The 23,961-nt window shown below is 42.0% G+C and overlaps 1 protein-coding gene across 1 annotated transcript; it reads left to right on the forward strand.

Moving 5' to 3' along the window:
• The first annotated feature begins 1,311 nt into the window (after positions 1-1,311).
• Positions 1,312-8,460, forward strand: LOC145040678 (uncharacterized). Its single transcript, XM_078988586.1, has 4 exons — positions 1,312-1,527; positions 4,806-5,285; positions 5,646-5,887; positions 8,385-8,460. Exons 1-4 carry the CDS (start codon positions 1,312-1,314, stop codon positions 8,458-8,460), a joined length of 1,014 nt encoding a protein of 337 aa, XP_078844712.1.
• The last annotated feature ends 15,501 nt before the right edge of the window (positions 8,461-23,961 follow it).

Here is a 23,961-nt window from a genome sequence, read left to right on the forward strand (position 1 = left end):
TATTTATTTACCTGTTACAAAGATCAAATCGATCAAAGAGTTTTCGAACTCATCAATTGGTATCAGAGAAGGAGGTTGTGTAATTCATACACATCTCTTCTTTGAAAGAAGCGATTAGGGTTATTCCGCATTAACTGATATTTATTGAGTCGTCACTCCATAATTGACGTATCTCTTTATTTATTCGTTTGCCCTAATATTACATATTACAAGTCTGATCTTTCAAACAGGTTAAACGATCAAGCATGGATGATTCTCAATCTAATCCTATGAACATCTCAAACAGCATTGGATCAATGACGAAGATTCCTATTCTATACATCCAGGATTACGAAGTTTGGGCTCATCATTTTGAAGACTATGTCATCAGATCTGAAGATAATGGGTATCTTATTTGGGAAGCCATTGTGTCTGGACCATTTGTTCACTCAGGAACATCTAAAGTCATTAAAACTCAGAAAGAGTATAATGATCTGTTAAAAGATGTAAAAGACGTTGCTCAAGACGAAAAGGAAAAGTTTCAGTGCAACATTAAAGCATTGAGACTGATCCGATTCGCTCTTCAATCTGATACATTTAGGTTGGTGAGTTCCTGCAGTACCGCTAAAGAAATATGGGATAGGTTGCGAGAGCGATATTCCATAGATGAAGATTTGGAGCATTCTATTCAGACCTTGCTTTTGTCTGAGTTCGGTGAATTTAAGTAGAATTCCGAGAAACTGTCACTCAGACGTTTGATCGCTTTAATCATCTTCTTAGCAAGATGATCAAACATGATATAGAAAGGAAGTTGAATGAACAGAAGGTCACCTTTTTGAATGGCCTAAGATCTGAATGGAGAGTTGTCATTTCTACAGTTAAAACTCATGAGCAGTTCAAGTCATATTCATTGGCAAAGCTGGTGGGAATTCTGAAATCCCAAGAAAAGATTGTCATGCAAGAAAAGAATGTGGTCTCAAGTTTGGGGTCCTTGGCCCTCCTATCAAAAGGCAAGAATGCAGTGGAAGACGAAGATTTGAACCTAGAGGACTATGTCTTACGTCAGAAGATTATGCAATGATGGTATCCAATCCCAAGAGGTTCATCAAGAAGAGGTTTCCTACCAATAAAAAAAGAAATTGGCAGGGGAGCTATAGTTCTGAAAAGGTAAGGGAGGAGCCGAGGACAGAGGAACCAAAGAAAGAGGCGAAAGTTGAAGGAGATTCTAGCGTTAGCTGCTATTACTGTGGAGGAAAGAACCATTATGCTAAAGATTGTGTTATGAAGAAAATGGCAGAGAAAGATGAGGAAAAAGATGAAGAGGCTGTCTTGATGAAAAAGCTGGAAGATATCAAGAGGAAGAAAGCTGCTACTATCCCTTCTATGAATGCTCTTATTGTACAGGGTTCGGCAGAGGATGACGAGTTCGGTGGCGTGCAGGTATGGTTAACTGAATCAAAGGATGATGAAGTGAGAAAGCCTTCACATGGAAAGGCATATGTTGCAAGAGGTGACGAAAGCAGTGGAAAGTGTTTTGTGGTGACTGATGTATCTCACATAAGGGGATACAATACTGATGGTGGAAACGAGGACACCAATGAGCGAGAGGACTTATGCTTCACAGCAAAACCTCTAAGTGTGCAGATCAATGAGCTTGATGAATTGATCAAGAAGGTACAATCTCTCTTTATTTCATTCAAAGTCCCACATCAATCATATGAAAAGGAATTAAATAGCTTAAATTCAAGAATCTCAAATCTGGATAGTTGTTTAACTCAAACACGGGTCACCAATTCTAACCTAACTGACCAAATAAGCAGGGTGTGTTCCAAGAGTGAGGAGCGAAGGATGTGGATAGAGAAAAAAGAGTCGGAGCTGATAAAGTCTAAGGATGAAAACATTTATTTACAAAGAGACAATTTAAAAATTTTAAAACAGAGAAATGTTTTTTGTTTGATTGCTAAACGACTTTATGCTAACATCACTCAACTACATCTGAATTGTGAAATACGGCAGAAAATACATCGCATGATTTTACCCTTCCTTGAGTTTAAGGAGGATGAAATCGATGCTGAAGCATATAACTGCGAAAGTGTTGTATCGTCTGATGATGTAAATCCCACTTACATGTATGGTCTGGACAAAATAGAATCTTTCATAAAGTCCAAGGACCATAAGGACATGCTGAAAAACCTTTTGGATGAAAACGATAAGCTGAAACTAAGGACTGAAACTATACAAAAATTTGACTCATTGAGTGCCAATTTAAGTTCAGAAAATAAAATTGATGTTGAAAACGCATCTGAACTTAATGAGGACGACGATATGAGTGAAATTTCTGTAGAGGATGTAGTCGACTGTTCTGAGTTTGTCAAGAGCGAACCCGAAAACCACAAAAATCTTATTTCTGAAAATTCTGTGGAGGTCGCTCGTTTGTCCCAAAATAAGTCCCCGATTCTTGAAGAAAAGGTTGTTGTGTACCAAAAGGTGAGAACAACACCAAATCAGGTGTACAAGGTCACAGGAGTAACAGAGCATCAAACAGCCGAACTCACTACCATAGTGAACGAAGATAACACAGATGGCTGTGATGAGTTCTTTTGGTCTGCTCCTATAGATAATGCCGACGAAACAGTTGGTTTGTCAGAACGAACGTCCTGGAAAACAAAAGGAAGATATGTACCAGAGCCGCTGAACAAGCCTGACAAGTTTGACGTGCCAAGCACAACTGGTACAAAAGAAATACCTGTAGAAGAAGTCACTTCCACAAGCGAAAGATCATCTGTGAAAAGTGAACCGGCTGACTAGTAGCTGAAACAAAAGGCCAACATCCACAGAAAGCCGAAACAAGTGAAAGATCAAAAGCAGCAAAGAAACCTAACATACAAAAAGAATCTCTCTAAGCGAAAGCAGTTTTGGCGCTCCCAAAAACAATCATTTCTCTTATCATGATAGAAATTCAAAGTCAGAGAAAAAGGCTTTCGGGCCACATGAGGAACATAACCGAAAGGACAGGTTCGGTTCAGAGATCAACAGCAACCGAAAGGACAGGTTCGGTTCAAACAGCAACCGAAAGGACAGGTTCGGTCCCGAAAACAATAGCTACCGAACGTCCAGGTTCGGTCCCTCCAATGACCAAAAATAAAAGGGTCATATCGAACCGCAAGTCAAAAGAAATTCTCATTCTAATTCTTCTAGTTCCTAATTCTCTTCTAAACCCAATTCTGTTCGTGCACAAAATTCTAAATCATCAACGAACCTGAAAGGAAAATCGAAGATTTCCTCTGTCCAGGAAGACCGAAAGCAGTCTAAAGCCCAAACACCAAAACCTGAAACCAAACCCACTGTTGCTAATCCTAACAAAATCAAAGTGTTTACCATTAAAAGAAAAGATGAAACAACATTAATAAAAAGAACATATCTTATTGATGTTTCTCTTACTATTCCTATTCCTGTGAAAGGCTCACGTGGACCCAAGAAACTTTGGGTTCCTAAATCTGCTTAATTTTTGCATGTTATAAGTGACGAGCAGTTCAACGAAGAATGGTACATTGACAGTGGCTGCTCACGTCACATGACAGGAAGGAAAGAAGCGCTAAGGGAATTTCGATCTCTTCAGAATGGGGGGAATGTCAAATTCGGCAACAACTCCTATGGAACAATAAAGGTTTATGGGATGATAACCAATGGAGACTTCACAATAAGAAAGGTGGCGTATGTTGAGGGTCTACAGCATAATCTCATCAGTGTGTCTCAACTAGTAGGAGGCACCGGTCTCAAAGTTTCATTTGATGATGAAGGTTCAGAAATCATAGTGAAGAAATCAAAAAGGGTAATTCTCAAATCAGAACGCAAAGGCGAAATGTTTCCTCTCAATCTCAAACCAATCAAAGGAAATCCAGCTATATGCCTATTATCCAAAGCTCATTTTGACGAAAGCTGGTTGTGGCACCGAAGGCTCTCACGTCTCAACTTCAAAGACATCAACAAGCTTGTCACAGGAGGTCATGTTCGGGGTCTCCCATTTCTCAAGTTTGATCGAGAACATTTGTGTGCTGCATGTGAAATGGGGAACCAAAGTCGTCAAAGTCACCCATCCATTATAAACACAAAAGTTGTTGAACCACTTGAGTTGCTTCACATTGACTTGTGTGGTCCATCATCTATCGAAAGCATTGGCGGTAGCAAGTATATTCTTGTTATTGTTGATGATTTCTCATGTTTTACATGGGTATTATTTCTGAAGCACAAATCTGAGGCTACTCCTAAGTTAAAGATGTTTATTAAGCAGGTTGAAGTGCACCTGAGAAAAGTCGTTCGCAACATCAGGAGCGATAACGGACTGGAGTTCAAGAACAAAGAATTTGAAGACTTTTTGGCAGAAAAAGGAACCAGTCACAACTTCTCAGCTCCCTATACGCCTCAACAGAACGGAATTGTCGAAAGACGAAACCGATCCTTGTGTGAGGCGGCCCGAACGATGCTAAGTTTCGCTTCTCTTCCGTTATATTTCTAGGCTAATGCTATTGCTGTCGCATGTTTCACACAGAACCAGTCTTATCTCAACAAACGTTTCTCTCTTACTCCTTATGAGATCATCAATAACAGGAAGCCGAACGTAAAATTCTTCCATGTGTTCGGCTCACGATGCTTCATCTTCAACTCCAAAGAACATCGTAACAAGTTTGACGTTAAAGCTGATGAAGGAATTTTTCTGGGATATTCTCTTACTTCAAAAGCTTACCGGGTCTTAAATACGCGCTCTAGGAAGATTGAAGAAACATATTATGTGACTTTCGATGATAACTACGTTAAAAAGCTAAAAGGCTACTGAAGAAGCAATTGGAGAGATTTTTCCTCAAACTGGTCAAGTTACGGCTTTGATTGCTAATCTGTTCGATCAGTTTGTGGAACTATTCGATGACCCTGAGAAAGCTACTCTCTCGGAGGCCAAGTCAGCAGATAACAAGGTCGACCATCTGAAACAAATTGTCGAAGAAGCAGCCAAACGAATGGGTGAAAGAGAACAAGTTCCAAACGAACCTCCTGAGCAAGGTGCTTCAGTTGAGGGGGAGAATCCACCTTCTTCAAAACAACCGAGCTCACAAATTGAGGTGGAGAATTCTATTCCAGTTCCAACCGAACGCTTAACTGCACCCGAAAGCCCTTCAGCACCCAAAAGCTCGACAACACCAGATAGTCCTGTAGCACCAGAAAGTCCAGCCACAACTGAAAGCTCATTAGTCGAGGGGGAGAACTCCGATATGTTCTACGACGACGATAGTCAATCTAAATTGGAAGAAATGGTCAACGTTGAATTGGATCCATCCTATGATCCAAATTACCCTCCTCTTGTTAAATGGACCAGAGATCATCCTGTATCCCAGGTAGTGGGTAATGTCTCTGAAAAGGTCCTGACCCGATCTCAACTGAAGGCAAAGCAAACATCCCTATTCTCCAAAGTAGAGTTCTGCATGTATAATTCATTCGTCTCAAAAGTTGAACCGAAGACAGTTAATACTGCTCTTGATAACTCTGACTGGGTTCAAGCTATGCAAGATGAACTCAACGAGTTCGAAAGAAATAAGGTTTGGCGCCTCATTCCAACTCCTAAAGACGCCTCAGTTGTTGGTCTCAAATGGGTATTCAGAAATCAAATGGACAAGGAAGGCAATGTGATTCAAAACAAAGCTCGTCTCGCGGTGAAAGGATATTGCCAGGAACAAGGAATCGATTATGAGGAAACTTTTGCTCCGGTAGCGAGGGTGGAATCTGTTCGAATATTTATGGCCTATGTTGCACACAAGAACTTCGAGGTCTACCAAATGGATGTGAAATGCGCCTTTCTTAAAGGAGAACTTGAAGAAACGGTTTACATGGAGCAACCTCCTGGATTTGTTAATGAAAAGTACCCCAATCACTGTTATATTCTGGACAAGGCTGTTTACAGTCTGAAACAAGCACCTAGGGCATGGTATGAAACGCTAACCAAGTTTTTAAAGATGTCAAAATTCAAACAAGGTTCGGTTGACCCAACCTTCTTTCGTAAGAAGGAAGGTAACCACCTTCTGATTGTTCAAATCTATGTCGATGATATCATCTTTGGCTCAACGAATCCTAGCTTAACAGCTGAATTCAGAAAGCTGATGGAGACTAAATTTGAAATGAGCTCAATGGGTCCGATTAACTTTTTCCTTGGTTTAAATATTAGACAGGGACCCGAAGGCATCTTTATCAACCAGGGAGCTTACACCAAGACTCTTCTTGCTAAATTTGGCATGATGGGAGACTCAAAGGTTAAAGTTCCAATGGCATTCGGCACCAAGCTCACACCATCCTTGGAAAAACCGGCAGTCGATATTACGTTATATCGCCAGATGATTGGTTCTTTGATGTACCTCACTCCTAGCAGGCCTGATATAATGTTTTATGTGTGTTACTGTGCTAGATTTCAGGCGAATCCTCGTGAACCACATATTCTTGCAGTGAAAAACATACTCTGGTATCTGAAACGAACCACCTCTCTCGGTTTATGGTATCCATCAAACTCAGGTTTCTTCGTTCAAGCCTACTCAGATGTAGACCTTGGAGGTTGTGGTTTAGACAGGAAAAGCACCACTGGAGGCTACTAATTCCTAGACGGGAAGTTGGTTAGCTGGCAATCAAAGAAACAAACATGTGTATCTCTGTCTATAACCGAAGCAGAGTACATCGCAGCAGCTTCCTGTACATCTCAAGTGATTTGGATCCAAAGCCAGCTCCAGGACTATGGCCTCAATATGAAAAAGATCCCACTATATTGCGATTCAGAAAGTGCAATTAGGATCTGTCATAACCCAGGGCAACATTCCAAGACCAAGCATATAGCACTGAGGTATCACTTTATTAAGGATCATGCGGAAGATGGGAATGTCGAAATTCATTTTGTTCGAACCATTGATCAACTGGCTGACATCTTCACCAAAGCTCTTCCTGAAGCATCTCTCAATAAAATTCTACAAGGGCTAGGAATGATGGATTCGGAGTCAATACCAAAGACTACTTCTCAAATTTAAATTTTGGAAGCGAAATAGACCGAACGTTCGGGTTCGGGTCTCATGTGTGCCGAAATGAACCGAACGCTCGAGTTCGGGTCTTGTTCTGGTATACCAAAATGAACCGAACGCTCGGGTTCGGTCCTATCATCTGATCTTCTCTTATCACTCTAAGGTAGTCTCTTTGGTTGTAAACATTTTGTATCATTTTCTCAAATTCATTTCACTTATTTTCAAAGTTCTTTTCTTTTTCAAACTTATTTTTTTTGCAACCGAAATAAACTGACCGCTCGGGTTCGGTTCCAAATTTTTTTTTTTTGCCGAAATAGACCGAACGCTCGGGTTCGGATCCAAAAATTTGTTTGTGTCTCAATTTTTTTTAAATCAAAAATTCTAAATTTTTTTTTTAACCAAGTGTCCCTAGAAGCATGCTGCTGTATGTGTCCAAAGCCTCACCTGATTCTGAATAATAGCCTTACTGACTTGGTACATACAAACCTTGTCTTCCCAATTAGGCTTTCATATTTATTCTAATCATGAGCTACCTGACTCTCTTCTCACATGAGATAAGTGTTTTCTGCTTGGTGCTTATTTTAACAGCAGAGGTACTTTGGTTTCTTTATCTACACTACTTTTCTCCATCTCATTCGCTTCATAAACGTAACCCTTGAGACTCTCAGAAATTACCACTGAGGTTTATGGCTACACAATTTCTGTGTTTATGATCTTAGCTTCGTGTCACTACGTACTAAGTGAAACCCACAATTCAATACCTACTATGCATTGACGGTGAACAATCAATTTTGCTCTAAGCTTTCACTAACGAATTGACGGATTTATCAATGAGGATGAAAAGTCAAATCTCTAATTTTCTTTTGTGTGATTCCTATGAAATTGTTAAGTCCTATAACATTTCTTCCCTTGGAATCCAGTTTTAAATTTTTTTGAGATTTTACATAAACTGTTTTATCTATCCACTTAAATTATTTCAAACGTACTTGTTCAACAGACTGCATTGGTCTCACAAGTACTTCGTTTGATTTTTCTCTTATATCAAGATCAGGAATTTTGAATTGAAGCAAAAGCCAACCAAATTAGCCTGATTAAAAGAAGCCTTTCAACACTTCTCAATAAGTGTTTGATCGTTATTCAACGGGAAACCATACAAACACTTTAAAGTCTCTCTTGACTTTGAAGAAATAGATTCGTGCCCGGGATCCTTTGTTTCGTGTCTTTACTGACATCACAAAATCCCTCATATGTGTTGCTTTATTTCTTTTTCTTTTACACACTAAGCACGAAAATCTTTTTGATTTTCCAAAATTCTGTTTTCATTAGTTACAAGGCATAATTTTTAAATGGGATTTGCAGTTATAAAGGAATTGTGGTTAATATTGATCCACGTGGTCAATTTTGCTTTAAGATGACGTTTAATCTAAAAGGATAAGATGCTGACTCAGGCGGGAGTCCAATCGATTTGATTTTCAAACGGCGCTTGAAGGCCAGGCGTGCGAAGTGGAACCGTTTCGTTTAAAAAACGGCACCTGATGGGAAGGCGTGTGAATCGGGACTGACACTCTCTCTCATGCGTAATCATCGTTGCTACCAACTGTCACGCATCAATCACTTCCGAAAAACCCTTCGTATTTCCCTCGAAGATTTGGGACAGATTCTTCTCTCTCCTCTACCCACGGTATAAAAGGTAACTTCAACCCTTGTTTACCTCTTTACTGCACCCAAAAATCAGAGAGTAAGAAATTCTTCATGTATTCTACTGTTCATCATCTCTCCCAACTTCTTCACAACAATGGCGGATTCATCATCAGTTCATGCCACTTCCCACATCCTGCCGATTTGTCCCCAACAGAGTTTGATCATCGATCTTACTCCTCAGGTCTATGATGCCTTCATGTTCCCGATAATCGAATGCCTCAAGTACTCGCCACTTGCTCCTGCACTCACCAAAGATGAAGCAGTTCCTATGGAGTTCTTATCTCAGATTTTCGCCACTGCTCATTACGAAAAGGCAGTCGACAGGATCTTCTTCGACGTGCTCGATCACAAGGCGTCAATCTCCAAGCAGAGGTTTTGCTCAATTTTAGGGTTTAAACCTGATTCAACTAGGGTTAACCCTGAATCGATTCCGGTGGGTCACATGTTCTCTATGTTCTACAACATGGGGTATACTGAGGTGCTGAAAACGGTTACGAAGTTCAAGAAATCGTGCCTGCCTCCTCAGTGGAATGGGTAGTTTATAGTGCTGTTCAAGGGGCTGTCTGAACGCAGTGCTGAATCAGACGGTGCAAGTCGTTTGTTCATCACACTTCTCTATGGGGTCTACAATGGTATCAACCTGGACTACGGGTCGGTCCTATGGCAACAACTCATTCAGAGTCTGTCTTCTACATCTCGGCGTTCCGAGATTTCCTATGCTCGATTTTGGACTCTCATCACAAAATGGGTGATGGACAAGTACCACGTCCCCATTGTTGCTGGTTCTCCAATGTCTTCGATTTGTACTTTCAATACCACGAAGATCATTGTCTCTGACGCATCCAAGCTTCAATTCATTGGCTCGATCCCTGAGTCGATGTGTGGAGATGTTCCTGCCGACAGCCGGATCATTAAAACCTACAAGGAGTTTCGTCGCTCTGGTCCGAGAGAGCTTACTCCTGAAATTCTCAAGTCCATCCATGAAGCTGACAAGCTTGCGCCAAGGGGAAAGAAGAATGACAAAGGCAAAGACAAGCAGGTTGGCAAGGGAGCGAAAGGCCCTTCTCCCAAGAAGCGTAAAACTACAAAGACTGTTCAGTCTCCTCCGCTGAAGAAGAGGAAAACCCAACCAAGGCGAAAGCTGATAATCACTTCCTCCTCAAGCGAATCTGAGGAAGATAATTTAGACTCTGATGAGTCTCCTCGTGGTAACACTCCACCACGATCGCCTACTCCAGAAGTTCACTTTTCCACTTCACCTATCTCTTCTCCACCCGTTACCATTCCTTTTTCCATTCCCCCCATAACCTCCACCACTCAAATACCATCTACCTCCATCCCAGTACCCCCTCCCATCTTTACCGAAGCAACCACCACCACCGCAGAAGTAAGAACCAATGTATCTGATACAGGGGTTCCTACTGACGCACCCAAACCCCCACCAACTACCGAACATACCACCCAACCCGAACCTACTACAACTACTGAGCCTCCACCCTCACCACCACCCTCATCTCCTGCTCAGGCAGCAGAGGATGAAGAACCATTCCTCGGCAGGGAGGATATGACAGTTGATTCGGCCTATTACAGTCTGTTTCAGGTACAGAGTGACGACGATGATGATGCTCCCGTTACCAAGAAGCATCTCAAGGAGCTTCATGATAAAATAGATTCGCTCATCTCCTCCTCTTCTTCATCCCAGTCTACCATCTCTGAAGCTGCCATTCAGAAAATTGTTGATGCTTTTTCCAAAGCTCATCAAGTCTCTCTAGACTCCGCCACTGCAGCCATTGATGCCTCAACCAAAGCCTGTGAGGTAGCGACCGAAAAAGTCGATAAACTATTCACTGATGCTTCTTCTTTGTTACAGTCATTACAGGAAAATGTTAAAGCCACCAAAACAAAGCTGGAACCCTTTGTCAACCAGCTGGCTACCTCAGTTGCATCCAAACTGAAGTCTTTTTCTGCTCTTCGTCAAACTCTCTCATACGACAATTTAGCGTTTAAGGCAACCATTGAGGAGCGACTGACCAAGCTCCAAAAGGATCTTGTTGCTGAAAATTCTCTCATGGACGCTCTTGCCGGAAAGACCACTACTCTGAAGGTCAAGAGTCTTCAACTCTCCAATTCTCAAAAGGAGATTGAGTCTCTTCGATCTGAAAGAGAGATTGTGTCTTCGTGTGTTTCGGATGTCCACGCAGCCATTTCAAACATCCTGGAAGCAAATGACCCGATACTCAACTATTCTGTGAGGCGAACTCTCGCAGAAAAGCTTGTTCCTGCCCTTTCTCTCCTGAGTAAGATTGAAGGGCTCCTTGCTTTCGTGTCCATTCCGAAACAAGGGGGAGAAAAAGAAAATGTGTCTCAACCGCCTCCTACTTCAACAGCAACCAAAACAACCGAACCTCCTCCTTCAGGCCAAGCCTCAGGTTCGGGTGTTAAAGACAAGGGCAAGCAAATTGCTGAAGAGAGTGATGATGATGATAAGGAGACCATTGCCGACCTTCTGAAGAAGCAAGGTCGAGATAAAGATGCTGACATTAGCGCTCGTGTAGCTAGAGAGGCTGAAGAAGCCGAAAGAAGACAGAAAGAAGCTCACGACCTTCTTGAGAGCAGGAAAACTCTCTTTCCTCCTTGGACTCTTGAGAAGTTGCTGAAAGAAGCCATAGATACTCCAAGCATCTTATGGCTAGAACCGGTGATCTCTCTAGATCGTTCTAATACTGTCGATTCTCATTTCGATATGCCACTGACCCGAAAGGCGTTCGTATTCCATGCCTTTGACAACATTGCTGAGTTCTCTCATCCTCATCCAAAGGTTGACAAGGACTTAGTCGATTTCTATCTGAGGGCCGCTCAACCACGGTACCAAACATGGAGCGCTCAGAAGATTGTCAATGTTCGGGTTCTAAATCCGTATAAGGAAGGAAACTTCACCAACGTTCGGTTTAAGGTGCTGAGAGGATCTGCCAAGACTGGACATGCCATCTTGCTTGCTGATCTTCCCAACTTGAATCCACACCACTGGATTATTTTGCACAACATCCTTCTTACTAATGAAGCAGAATATGGTCCGATCATCGACCATTTCAAGAGGATGCTTGTTTGTTACATCATGGAAGTCGCCAAGATGGATCAGGAGATAGCGAGTGTATTCAAGAAAAAGCCTACTATATCTCATGTTGGCTCTGCCAGTGATCTCAACATGATGCAGATGGGGAAGATAGACCCGAAGAGAAATTCAGTTATGTTTACCAGAAACAAAGGCCAAAAATGCATGTTCGCTTTGGCAGACAAACATCTCTATACCACTGCATGTCTGGAACATGTCTTAGGGATCATTCATCGGTGCAAGCAGAATTCGGCGGATGACAAGAAGTACTTTGATGATATGATTCAATGGTACATTCGCTTCAGACAGACTATTCTCTCACTTATCTCTCGTCTGTTTGATACAACCAAGAAGGTTCCAACAGCTGGTCCAAGCAAGAAGAAATGATAGTCTCGCTCCAAATTGACGCAAAGGGGGAGGTTGTTAGGTCCAGTTTAGTGTTGCTTCTTTTGGGCTCGTTAGCTAGTCCAAGTTTTGTCTCTGGTATGGGCCTATCCATCCATGAGTTTTGTTTAGGGTTTATTATATATAGATGCTTGCATGCATTCTTAACGTAAGATTGATAGATATTTGATAGCGTACAAGTTCTTATCTTTTGTAACCCTAGAATCCTCTACATCGGATGTTCTTCATCGAGCTCTGCTGAGGTTTGAGTTAATCAAATCATTCGACACATTCAGATCCATACTTGTGTTTTTTACATTACTGTTTCTGTTTTATTTATTTACCTGTTACAAAGATCTAATCGATCAAAGAGTTTTCGAACTCATCAGTTTGTTTATATTAATTTAGATTTACCTAGTTGGTTAATGTCTTATGTGTGATTGTTTATACATAGCATGCTTAACTTGATACTTGATTTTTTTAATTCATATTCGGTGTAGTTTAGTGACCTTAGTAATTTAGTGAACATTATATTATTAGAGCTAAGATCAAATCAATCTTAGATAAGTAATTGAAGTACTAAATTTGGTTGTGCTAGACAACTCATATTTTGACCACAATTGCGTTCGTTAACTCAACCTTACACAGCTCCAATCCTATCTAATAATTGATTTTGTGTTAAATTAGGTGTGATCATGCATAGGTCTACATGAAATAATTGGATATGGGTAAGTTTGGAATTGAATTGCTAATAATATTTTAATTGGTAACCAACGAGAATTGTCATAATCAATATTTAAACCATTGAGGGAAAGTGGATTCAAACTAACATAAGTGGTTTTATAATTTGATTGAATAGTCGTTGATAAATTAAGTTCATATAAACTTAAAAAATTGGACAAAAACCCATTTTACTTTTATAGAATGTTAGATTAATTTAATCGTAAGTAGGTAAAACAATTAATTATGTTCCATGTGTTAGTTACCTAACTTTTGTGATATAATATTTGTGAGGGGTACACTACCCTAAGTCAAATAGCTAGTAGGAGAGTAGGTCAAATTAGGTGTAGCTATGTGTACGCATCACTCATGCTCAACAAGCAATTCTCTGGGGCTCTTAGGGAGTTGGATTGCCTACTTGATGTAGACGTAGCAGATGATAGGACCGTCAGGGTTGCGAGGGTCCATCGAGGATGTACACTGTAGTTGTTTGATTAGCATGTTTCAGTTGATCTAGACCCTATTCCCCTTCAAGGGAATAAGGTTATAGTCGGTATGGATTGGTTGAGCCCCAATGTGTCAGTGATTGACTGTGAGCAATAGCTAGTAAGGGTTTGCAATCCTAGTGGGGGAGGGTTAGTGATTCAGGGTGAGAGGCCACCCAAGGGTCGATGATTTTGTTGACCAGATATAGGGTGCATCTTGGTTCTCCAAGATTGATCTACGGTCGGTTTATCAACAGATGCGATTCGGGGATGACGATGTGCAGAAGACGGCTTTTAGGACTTGCTATGGTCACTATGAGTTCGTAGTGATGCCGTTTAGGCTCAGTAATGCTCCAGCCGCGTTCATGGACCTCATGAACTGCGTTTGCAGACCGATGCTAGATTGGTAAGTGATAGTTTTCATCGATAATATCTTGGTCTATTCCAAGAATCAAGAGCAACATGAGGAGCACCTGAGGGAGGTGCTGGAGACACTAAGGAGGGAGATAGTTTTTGCAAAATTCTCCAAGTGTGAGTTTCGGTTGTGCGAAGTGCACTTTCTTGGCACCGTGTCAACCAGAAAGGTATTCTGGTTGATCCGGCCAAGATAGAGGCCGTGATGTAGTGGGAGATTCCGAGGTCTCCAAGTGAGATTTGGACTTTCCTAGGTCTAGCGGGTTATTAACAGAGATTTATTCTGGACATTTCCAAAATTGCAGTTCTTTTGACCTGACTGACCAAGAAGTCGGTAACCTTTCTATGGGGGCCTAAGCAGCAAGCAGCCTTCGAGACTCTCAGACAGCGGTTATGCGAGGCACCGATCCTGACTTTGCCAAAGGGAGTTGACGACTTCTTCGTTTACTGTGACACTTCGATAACAGGCATGGGTACGGTTTTAATGCAGCGGGGTCACATGATAGCTTATGCTTCGAGACAGTTAAAGCCTTATGAGGCTAACTATCCGACACATGATTTAAAGCTGGGGTTGTGGTTTTCACTCTCAAGATACGGTGGCATTACTTCTATAGGGTCCGTTGTACCATTTACACAGACCACAATAGTTTGAAGTACCTCATGGATCAGTCAAATCTGAACATAAGACAACGTTGGTGGTTAGATGTGGTGAAGGACTGCGATTGTGAGATCCTCTACCACCCAGGCAAGGCTAACATGGTGGCCGATGCCTTGATCCGCAATGCGGTAGCGGCCCCGATTCGAGACATCTATCTAAGGATGACAGTGATTACTCCATTGTTGGAGCTGATCCAAGAGGCATAGGTTGAGGGCCTGAAGGAGGAGCATCAGAAGTGTGAGCGGATCATAGGACAGGTGGCCTCCTTTGATTACGACAGGCGTGGGCTGTTGACCCTGCATGGGAGAGTCTAGGTACCATACTGGGGGGGGGGGGGGAGTGTGACAGATTCTGATGGATGATGCCCACAAGTCCAGGTTCTCCATCCATCCTAGGGCGACGAAGATGTATATAGATTTCTGCCCTGATTGCTGGTGGCTTTGCATGAAGCAAGATGTATCTTGGTACATAGAGAGGTGCATGACCTGTAGTAGGGTCAAGGCAAAGCACCAGAGGCCTCATGACAAGTCACAGCCGTTAGATATTCCTTTGTGGGAGTCGGAGTACATTATTATGGATTTCATTACAAAGCTTCCTAGGACCGCACGTGGAGTTGATTCGATATGGTTAATCGTGGATTGGTTGACCAAGAGTGCTCATTTTATCCCGATCTTGGAGAGAATATCGGTCGAGAAGTTGTTCGAGATTTATGTACGAGAGGTAGTGGCACGTCATGGAGAGCCTGTCTCAGTGGTGTCAGACCAAGATGTCCGTTTCACTTCCCAATTTTGGAAGCGGTTCCACGACGAGATGGGTACTCGTCTCCACTTCAACATCTCTTTCCACCCCAGACGGATGGACAGAGCAAAAGGAAGATTCCGACTCTCGAGGACATGCTTCGTGCATGTGTTTTGGATTTTGGCGGTAGCTGGGATACGTATCTTCCGTTTGTGGAATTATAACAATAGCTAGCACGCCAGCATAGACCGACCTCCCTTTGAGATGCTCTATGGGAGGAAGTGTAGGACCCCAATATGTTGGGGTGAGGTCGGTCAGAGGGTCATGAGGAGCACTGAAGTAGTACTCAAGACCATAGAGCGGATCCAATAGATCCGGAGTAGACTCCTGACTGCTCAAAGTCGGCAGAAGAGCTATGCCGACAAGCGAAGTTCAGACTTGGAGTTTTAGGTGGAATACATGGTCCCCCTGAAGGTGTCACCTTGGAAAGGTGTCATCTGGATCCGAAAGCGGGGCAAGCTGGGCCCCAGCTATATTGACCCCTTCAGAGTCATAGCATGAGTGGGCAAGGTATCGTAACGAATGGATTTTTCAGCAGAGCTCAGCCAGATCCACAGTGCTTTCTACGTTTCCTAGCTATGGAAGTGCTTAGTGGATGACCCATAGGTGGTGCCTCTAGATGATATTCAGGTTGATGACAACTCGAATTACATTGAGAGACCAGTATCTATTTGCGATAAGAAGATGAAGGAGCTGAGGAACAAAAGGGTTGAATTGGTGAAGGTGCAGTGACAGCACCACAAGGATTTGGAGTGGACTTGGGAGCCTAAGGAGGCGATGAGGGAGCACTATCCATAGTTGTTTCTAGATGCAGCGGACTTCGAGGACGAAGTCTAAGTCAAGTGGTGGAGAATTGTAACACCTCGTTCCTAATACGCATTTAAATTATATTTTTTTCTTATTTTGTAGAGCTACACGATGAGTTGGGAGCCCCATACTTGTCGACTAGAAGCGGGATTTGACATAGTTTAAAGCCATCTACTCGACGACTTGAGAGCCCTCAACTCAGCGAGTAGAGCTGCTAGAATGAAACCTAATTTCGGGGTTTTGCACCCTATTTAAGCAACTTAATCCCCACCTTGTGACCTCATTTCCATCCTTGAAGTCTGAAACCCTAATCCAAAAAAACCTAGAGCATTGTGTGAGTGAGTGAGCAAATTTTGAGTGTTTTTGTGTATTTTGAAGCTTGAAGAGGAAGAAGAAGCTTGAGGACTTCAAGAGATGATTGTAGATCCAGAAGCAACATTTCATTCCCTTCCTTTTCTGGTAATCAAGTCTATAATTTGATCACTTATTTTTTCGATCTACTTAATTTTTTTCCACTTTTGAGGGTTTTGGTTTAACGAGCTTGACCCTTGGGATTTGGACGTCCCAAGCAAGGGTCCTTTCAGATCTGGGATCATTTAGGGTTGCTAAGGCATAATGGTTCAAACTTTATGCCATTAGAGCCCCCATCAAGACATAGAGTGTTATCTTGGCCGCTTTAGCACAAAAAGGCCATGCACGAAGAGAAAGGTGGGATCTTTACGTGTCAATGTAGTGTTAGGGGTTAAGATATGTGGTTGTAAGTCTTAGTTTGATGTATGGATGGCTTAAGGACCAAGTGTTAGGTCCAAAGGAGTAGGGTTTGTGCCAAACCCATTAAAAGGAGGTATTAACAGGTAAAGTTGGAAACTTTACCATTAAAAGGACATTTTCCGGGTTTATGTGAAGTATGAAGTTTGGATCTGAAGTGTAGGGGCTTAATCCATCAAGATAGCCTAAACAGACAAAGGGGCTTGGCGAGTCCAGAGGGGGACTCGACGAGTTGAGTTGATTTGTCCTAATTCCATACCATGTGGAACTCGACAAGGCTGTGAAGGGACTCGATGAGTTGACTCGGTTTATCACGAGTCTGAATAGCATAGGAACTCAATGAGTTAGGAGGTAAATCGACGAATTGGTTCAACGAGAGTTGACCTTGACTTTGAGTTTGACCAGTGCATTAACTTTGACCAGGGGTAAAATGATCGTTTTACCCTTACAAGGACTTTCAGATTTTGACTAAGGGTTCCCTGTGAATTTATAGTCGAGAAGTTGTTGGTGTAGCCATCGGAGATTCCTCACTTGAGATATCAGGAGCCAGCTTGAGAGGATAGTTTTCATCCAGTAGGAACGGGTCGAAGACACAAATTTCGGCCCATTTATGTATGTTAGCATATGTCGGACTTAGGTCCGATGATGGGGTTAGCCCGATGTATCTTATATGTTTATGTGTTCCGAACATCGGTCCAATGTTGGGCTGGGCTCGATGAAGGTCTCTATGCTTAATGTCTTTATGATCCTTGCATGTATTGTTATGTGTTCAAGACTTAGGTTTGATGTTGGGGCAAGCCCGAGGAATGTTTAGCTATATGCTATGTGCTATAGGTTCCAGATTTCTGTTCGATGGCGGCATGTCACTACCAACAAATTAGGGTTGAGATTTAGACTTCTTGTACGAAACTATTCCTTCTATGTAGCACTATTTCATCAAGATAATGAAATTCAAACTAGAATGCCATTGAAGTTATGCATAAATACATTGTGAACCAAGTTGAAACAGCCTCATGTAAGTCCAAAACTCGATCCAATAGCTAAGTCCAATCAATTTTGGGCCTTAGCTCAAGAATTCCCGGCCGAAAACCCCTATTGGACCAAAACTTTTTCATGGGGCCCTATTGGGCAGATAACTTCTTCATTTGGATTTTCACCATTCCAATCTTAGGGCTTAAGATGAAATTTTTTTACACAACATAAAATATTGGATTTTCTGGGAATGCACTCTTTAAAATTACAAACAACAGAAAACAAATAACATGCATGCAAGTATTCACAGTTTTAGAACGAGACTCACAAACCATTTTCACAGAAAATATCAGATTTTCTGGAGTTTTACAAATTATTACAAACAAGGATCTTATATAGTTTTTCATACAAATATGCTTATGAACTCACCAACATTCTATGTTGACCCTTTTCAAAACGACTTGTATTCTCAAGGACTAAATGAGTAGGTATTTGGGCTATAGATATTGGATATTTGCTGTATTTTTGAAATATCATACATTATGTTTTTGTGTAATTTCATGAACTAGTACGACTTGTAAGCAATGAATGTTGGTATCTTTTAATGTATGATTTTTGGTTACTATGTTTCATTCATATTCAATTGTTATAATACTACACAATGACATCATCCCCCCCCCCCCACGCGGACATTTTCGCCGTCCAGGTTCAGGGGTGTGACAGATTGGTATTAGAGCCAGGTTTATAGTGAACTAGTATATCTATGTATACAAGATATGAAAGTATAAATACAATGGGGGCTAAAACACTCTGACAAAAAATATGATTTAAAAATATAAGTATTTTATAAAAAGCATACCATCATGTGATTACACTAACAATAGAGTCTTAACATGAAAACAAGTAAAAGTCTTTAAAGGAGTTGGACATCGCGACTAGACTTAGACAGTTATGTAATCATATCTAGGGTAAATACAGCCTGATCAACTATATTTATTTGAGATATGACCAACATGTGTTTAGGGGTGGTCGGGGTGCACAAGAAATCTAGAACTTACCAACTTAATCACAAGGATATAAGAACAAAACTAAAAGAAATAAAATATTATAGGAGTATTTTGACCTTCCATCTATTTTATGTACTTATATATATATATATATATATATATATATATATATATATATATATATTCTCGTGCAGACGATATGGGAGGCTTCCATTTTCCTGGAGACCCATATTTCCCCAACCAGGGAAACGGGGGATGGATTGAGGAGGATTCGAAATAGATGGAAGAAGAAGAGACCTAGGAGGATGAGGTGGAAGAGGAGATTGAGGACGATAAGGAACAAGATGAGGGTGACTCGGACGCAAAGTTCAAAGTCATCAACCCACCCTACATGGCGAGGTTTTCGGTGCATCGATGGGGCTACAATGGCCTTACGCCCCCTTAGGCACTTGAAATTGAGAGGTGGAGCCAACACCAGGGACATCGCCCACCATTCAGCATGAAGAAAGGCTTCTACAACCTCCATCATGGAGGTCTGCAGAATCGAGCTCTTTCTGTTATGGTCCGACGGACTAGGGACATTAGCGATCAAGCACAGGTGACCGCCAACAAGATGATCAAGGCGAGAGCTGCAATGGAGTGTGTGGAGAGGCGCACTCAAGACCTTGTGATGGAACACCAAGAGCAGTAGGCTATACTGGAGGCAAGGGTGCAAGTCGTCGAGCGCTAACTAGCCGAGTTTCAGGGCACTTCTATGTCATTATAGGCACCACCAGGGACCACTCGATGTGTGTAGGACTCATCGTACCTGCCACTTCCTATAGATTAGGCTTTGGGTATGCGTTGGTGCTACTCCTTTTCTTTTCTTCATGTATGTAGGATCGACCTTACGTTTAAGTGGTTACACTACTCGTAGGGTCGATATGCTGTATGATTTCATGTAATGTAGGCCTTTTCAAAGTTCAATTTTCCCACATTATGTACCAAACTTTTATCATTAATGAAACGGATATGTGTTTTACTTCTGATGTTGTTATCTGTTATGTTCTCTATTTTCATTTTTATTTGATATAGTACAGTTTCATTTATAAGTATAAATCGAAGCACTGTAACCACTAGAAACAAAGGGTTTCCATAAACTCATCTTCGTTCCTACTTCATAGCAGGAAATGTCCAGAAGGTAAATTAACAAAAAAGAACACAATAGCACCTCCACCACCGCCGCCTCCACTAGAAATGGATTTTGCTGCTTTCTAGGCGACAGTCTCAGCTGCAGTTATTGCAGCACTGATACATATTAACAACAACGGAGCAAACGGAGGAGGAAATGGAAATGGGGCGGGGAGTTCCAACCATAGTGATAATCAAGGACATCAGAAAAATGAACATATAAAGATTTCACCAACGGAAAACCAAGGCCATTTAACAGGAGTGGAGGAGTGATAGCTCTCACTCGATGGTTCGAGAAGATCGAATCTGTCTTCGAAATATGCGTGTCTCCAGAAGAAAGTGAAGTAAAGTTGGCAGCTTGGACGTTTTCCGACAAGGCCTTCGCATGTTGGAAGGACCATGTCAAGGCTCTAACTCTACCAGTAGAAAACCCCATGGAATGTGAAGACCTCAAAACCCTGATGCTGGATGAATACTGCCCTCGGGGTGAAGTATAGAAGCTTGAACAAAAGCTATGGAATCTGAATGTAAAGGATTCCGATATTGAAGCTTACATTGCCAGGTTCAGCGATCTGTCACTCTTGTGCCTGGGAATGATAACTTCTGAGAGTAAGAAAGTCGAATGGTTCATTCAGGGAAATGCGATAGTCGCGAACCCAACAACATTGAATAGTGCCAAGCGCCTGGGACAAAAGCTTTACAACCATGCAGAACCAAAAGGCACGAAGACTGCTGTCACTGAACTAAAGAAGGGGGTGATAACAAGAAAAACTGGGGAAAGAAGAGAAAAGGACAACAAACCCAAGAGTCTGAGAAAAAGAAAGAAAATGTAGCAGTTCATGCCGCTACCACTCCTGCTACCTCAATACCAGCTGCACCAGCACCTGCAAATCCACATGCAGGCTCCCTCCCAAATGCGATAAATGTAATTTCCACCATAACGTCATATGCCGAGACCTGCAGTGCATCAACTATAACCAAAGACGGAATACCGCCTGATATTGTAGAACACAACCACAACAAAACAACCAACCCAACAGCGTTGGGGCCAGTCAAGTATGGTACGGGTGCGGGGAGACTGGACATTACAAACGAAACTGTCTCAAGGCCAACAATCGGAGTGTAGGGGGATCAAGCAGAGTCCTAACAATGGGACAAGGGGAGGTTGTTCAGGATCCAGCAATAGTCACTGGTAGATTCCTCCTCAACAACATTTATGCATGCACCTTATTTGATAGTGGGGCGGAACGAATTTTCGTCAGTCATAAATTTAAACACTCCTAAAAGTTAAACGAAACCATCACGGTGGAAATGGCTAATGGGAAAACTAAAACAACCTACGACGTATTTCTATGGTGCACGTTAACATTAAATAAACACTCATTTCAAATCAACTTAATGTCGCTTACTATTAAAAGATTTGATGTGATCACCGGTATGCATTGGTTAAGCCTCCACCATTTCGATATTATGTGTTGTGAGAAGGTCTTTCGCCTTCACCTACCCAGCGACAATACCCTAATTATCTATGCTGATAAACCCAGTGCAAACCTCCATCTCATCTCATGAATCAAGGCACAAAAGTGCTTGCACAAAAGAACCAAGCCTTTATAGCCCACGTAGTGGATAAAAAGAAGGAAGAGAAGAGCATTAAAGACATCCCAGAGGTGTGCGATTTTCTACACGTGTTCCCTGAAGAACACCCTGTGATACCCCCTGAATGGCAGGTCGAATTCTAGATTTACCTTGTACCCGGAGCCATTCAAATTTCCAAATCACCTTATAGATTATCCCCTGTAGAAATACAAGAGCTCTCCAGCCATTTGAGCGAGTTATTAGAAAAAGGGATCAAAAGACCGAGCTTCCCTCCATGGGGAGCTCCAGTTTTGTTTTTCAAAAAGAAAGATGCTTCTTTTCGCATTTGTATCGATTACAATGAACTTAACAAGCTCACCGTCAAGAATCGATACCCTCTTCCACAGATTGATGACTTATTTGACCAATTTCAAGGAGCCAGTTACTTCTCAAAGATAGATCTAAGGTTCGGATATCACCAACTATGATTCTGAGAGGAAGACATTCCTAAAAGCGCATTCTGGACCCGTTATGGCCACTATGAATTTGTGGTAACGCCCTTCGGTCTAACGAACGCACCCGCTACATTTATGGACCTGATGAACCAAGTCTGCCGACCCTATCTTGATAGCTTCATGATAGTCTTTATCGACAACATACTAGTTTACTCTTGAAGTAAAGAAGAACACAGCCAACCTTCGCGGCAAGTCTTTGAGACTCTAAGGGTGGAAAAGCTACACGCAAAATTCTCTAAGTGCGAGTTTTGGATCCGTAAAATGGATTTTCTGGGACACGTGTTTAGTAAGTAGGGAATATACATGGACGACCAAGATCAAAGCAATTGAGGGGTGGGCAACCCTAAGAACTCCAACGGAGATTAGTCAATTCTTGGGCCTTGTTGGTTATTACAGGAGGTTTATTTAGAATTTCTCCAAGATCGCCAAGCCACTCGCCGCTCTAACACAGAAGGGTGTAAATTTCACATAGGAAAAGAAACAAGAGGTTCACTTCGAAACCCTTAAGCAAGCCCTCTGCAGTGCTCTGGTGTTTTCTCTTCCTGAGGGAACGGAATATTTCGTGGTGTATTGCGACGCTTCAAATCAAGGGTTAGGTTGTGTGCTTATGCAGCGCAGGAAAGTTATTGCGTATGCATCCAGACAACTGAAGACCCATGAAATAAACTATACTACTCACGATCTCGAGCTGCGATATGTGGTCTTCGCTCTAAATATTTGGAGGCACTAGCTCTACAGGACGAAGTGCACCATCTTTACATACCACAAAAGCCTCCAGCATATCCTGAACCAGAAGGAACTAAACATGAGGCAACGCCAATGGGTTGAGTTGTTGAGTGACTATGAATGTGAGATCTAGTATCATCCAGGAAAGGGCAATGCGGTGGCCGATGCCCTAAGCAGAAAACAACACTCGGGTCACCGAGTAAGAACACTAACGGTGACCATTCATTCCCACTTGGCTTCACAAATCAAGGAGGCTCAGTTGGAATCCTTGAAACTAGTAAACGTCTCAAACGAGGCTTTGCGCAGGATGGACAATAACCTTACAATCAAGGATAACCAAGCCTAGTACCTCCTGGACTAAATCTGGACACCAAAGTTTGGTGGATTCAGAGACGTGGTCATGAATGAAGCCCACAAGTCAAAATACTCCGTCCATCTGGGTTCTGACAAGATGTACCTGGATCTCAAAAAACATTATTAGTGGCCGAATATGAAGGCTAAAATTGCTACCAATGTGAGCAAGTTCTTGACTTGCAGTAAAGTGAAGGTACAATATCAAAAGCCATTGGGTCTACTGCAACAATCGAAATACCCGAGTTGAAATTGGAGAGGATAGCGATGGAGTTCATAACCAAACTATCCAATACGAAAGACAGATTGGATGTCATCTCGGTGATTGTTGATTGATTGACCAAATCCGCCCAATTCCTACCAATAAAGGAAACGTATAAAATGGAAAGGCTGACCCGGATCTACATAAAGGAGGTTGTGAGATTACATGGCGTGCCAATATCTATTATATCAGATAAAGATAGTAGGTTTACCTCTTGGTTTTGGCAGTCGTTATAGAGACCGTTGGGGACCCAGCTCGATATGAGCACGGCCTACCATCCCCAAACAGATGGGCATAGTAAGTGGAGCATCCTAACATTGGAGGATATGATAAGGGCCTATGTGTTAGACTCCGGCAAGATGTGGGACGTCCACATGCCACTAATAGAATTCTCGTACAACAATAGCTATCACACAAGCATAAAGGTCGCTCCCTTTGAGGCCTTTTATGGATGAAAATGTCGATCACGTCTCTGTTGGGCGGAGGTAGGAGACACACAATTAGCGAAGGG

This window comes from Lactuca saligna, chromosome 4 (genome assembly GCF_052625555.1).
Source record: "Lactuca saligna cultivar CGN05327 chromosome 4, ASM5262555v1, whole genome shotgun sequence".
Lineage (NCBI taxonomy): Eukaryota > Viridiplantae > Streptophyta > Magnoliopsida > Asterales > Asteraceae > Lactuca > Lactuca saligna.

Excerpts from the sequence above, each read along its gene's own strand:
- LOC145040678 (XM_078988586.1), top strand. The coding sequence starts at position 1,312 with ATGAAAAAGCTGGAAGATATCAAGAGGAAGAAAGCTGCTACTATCCCT. Across the intron at positions 5,286-5,645 it reads AATCTAAATTGGAAGAAATG|GAAGGCAATGTGATTCAAAA; the intron begins GTCAACGTTGAA and ends CAAATGGACAAG. Across the intron at positions 5,888-8,384 it reads CCTGGATTTGTTAATGAAAA|TTATAAAGGAATTGTGGTTA; the intron begins GTACCCCAATCA and ends TGGGATTTGCAG.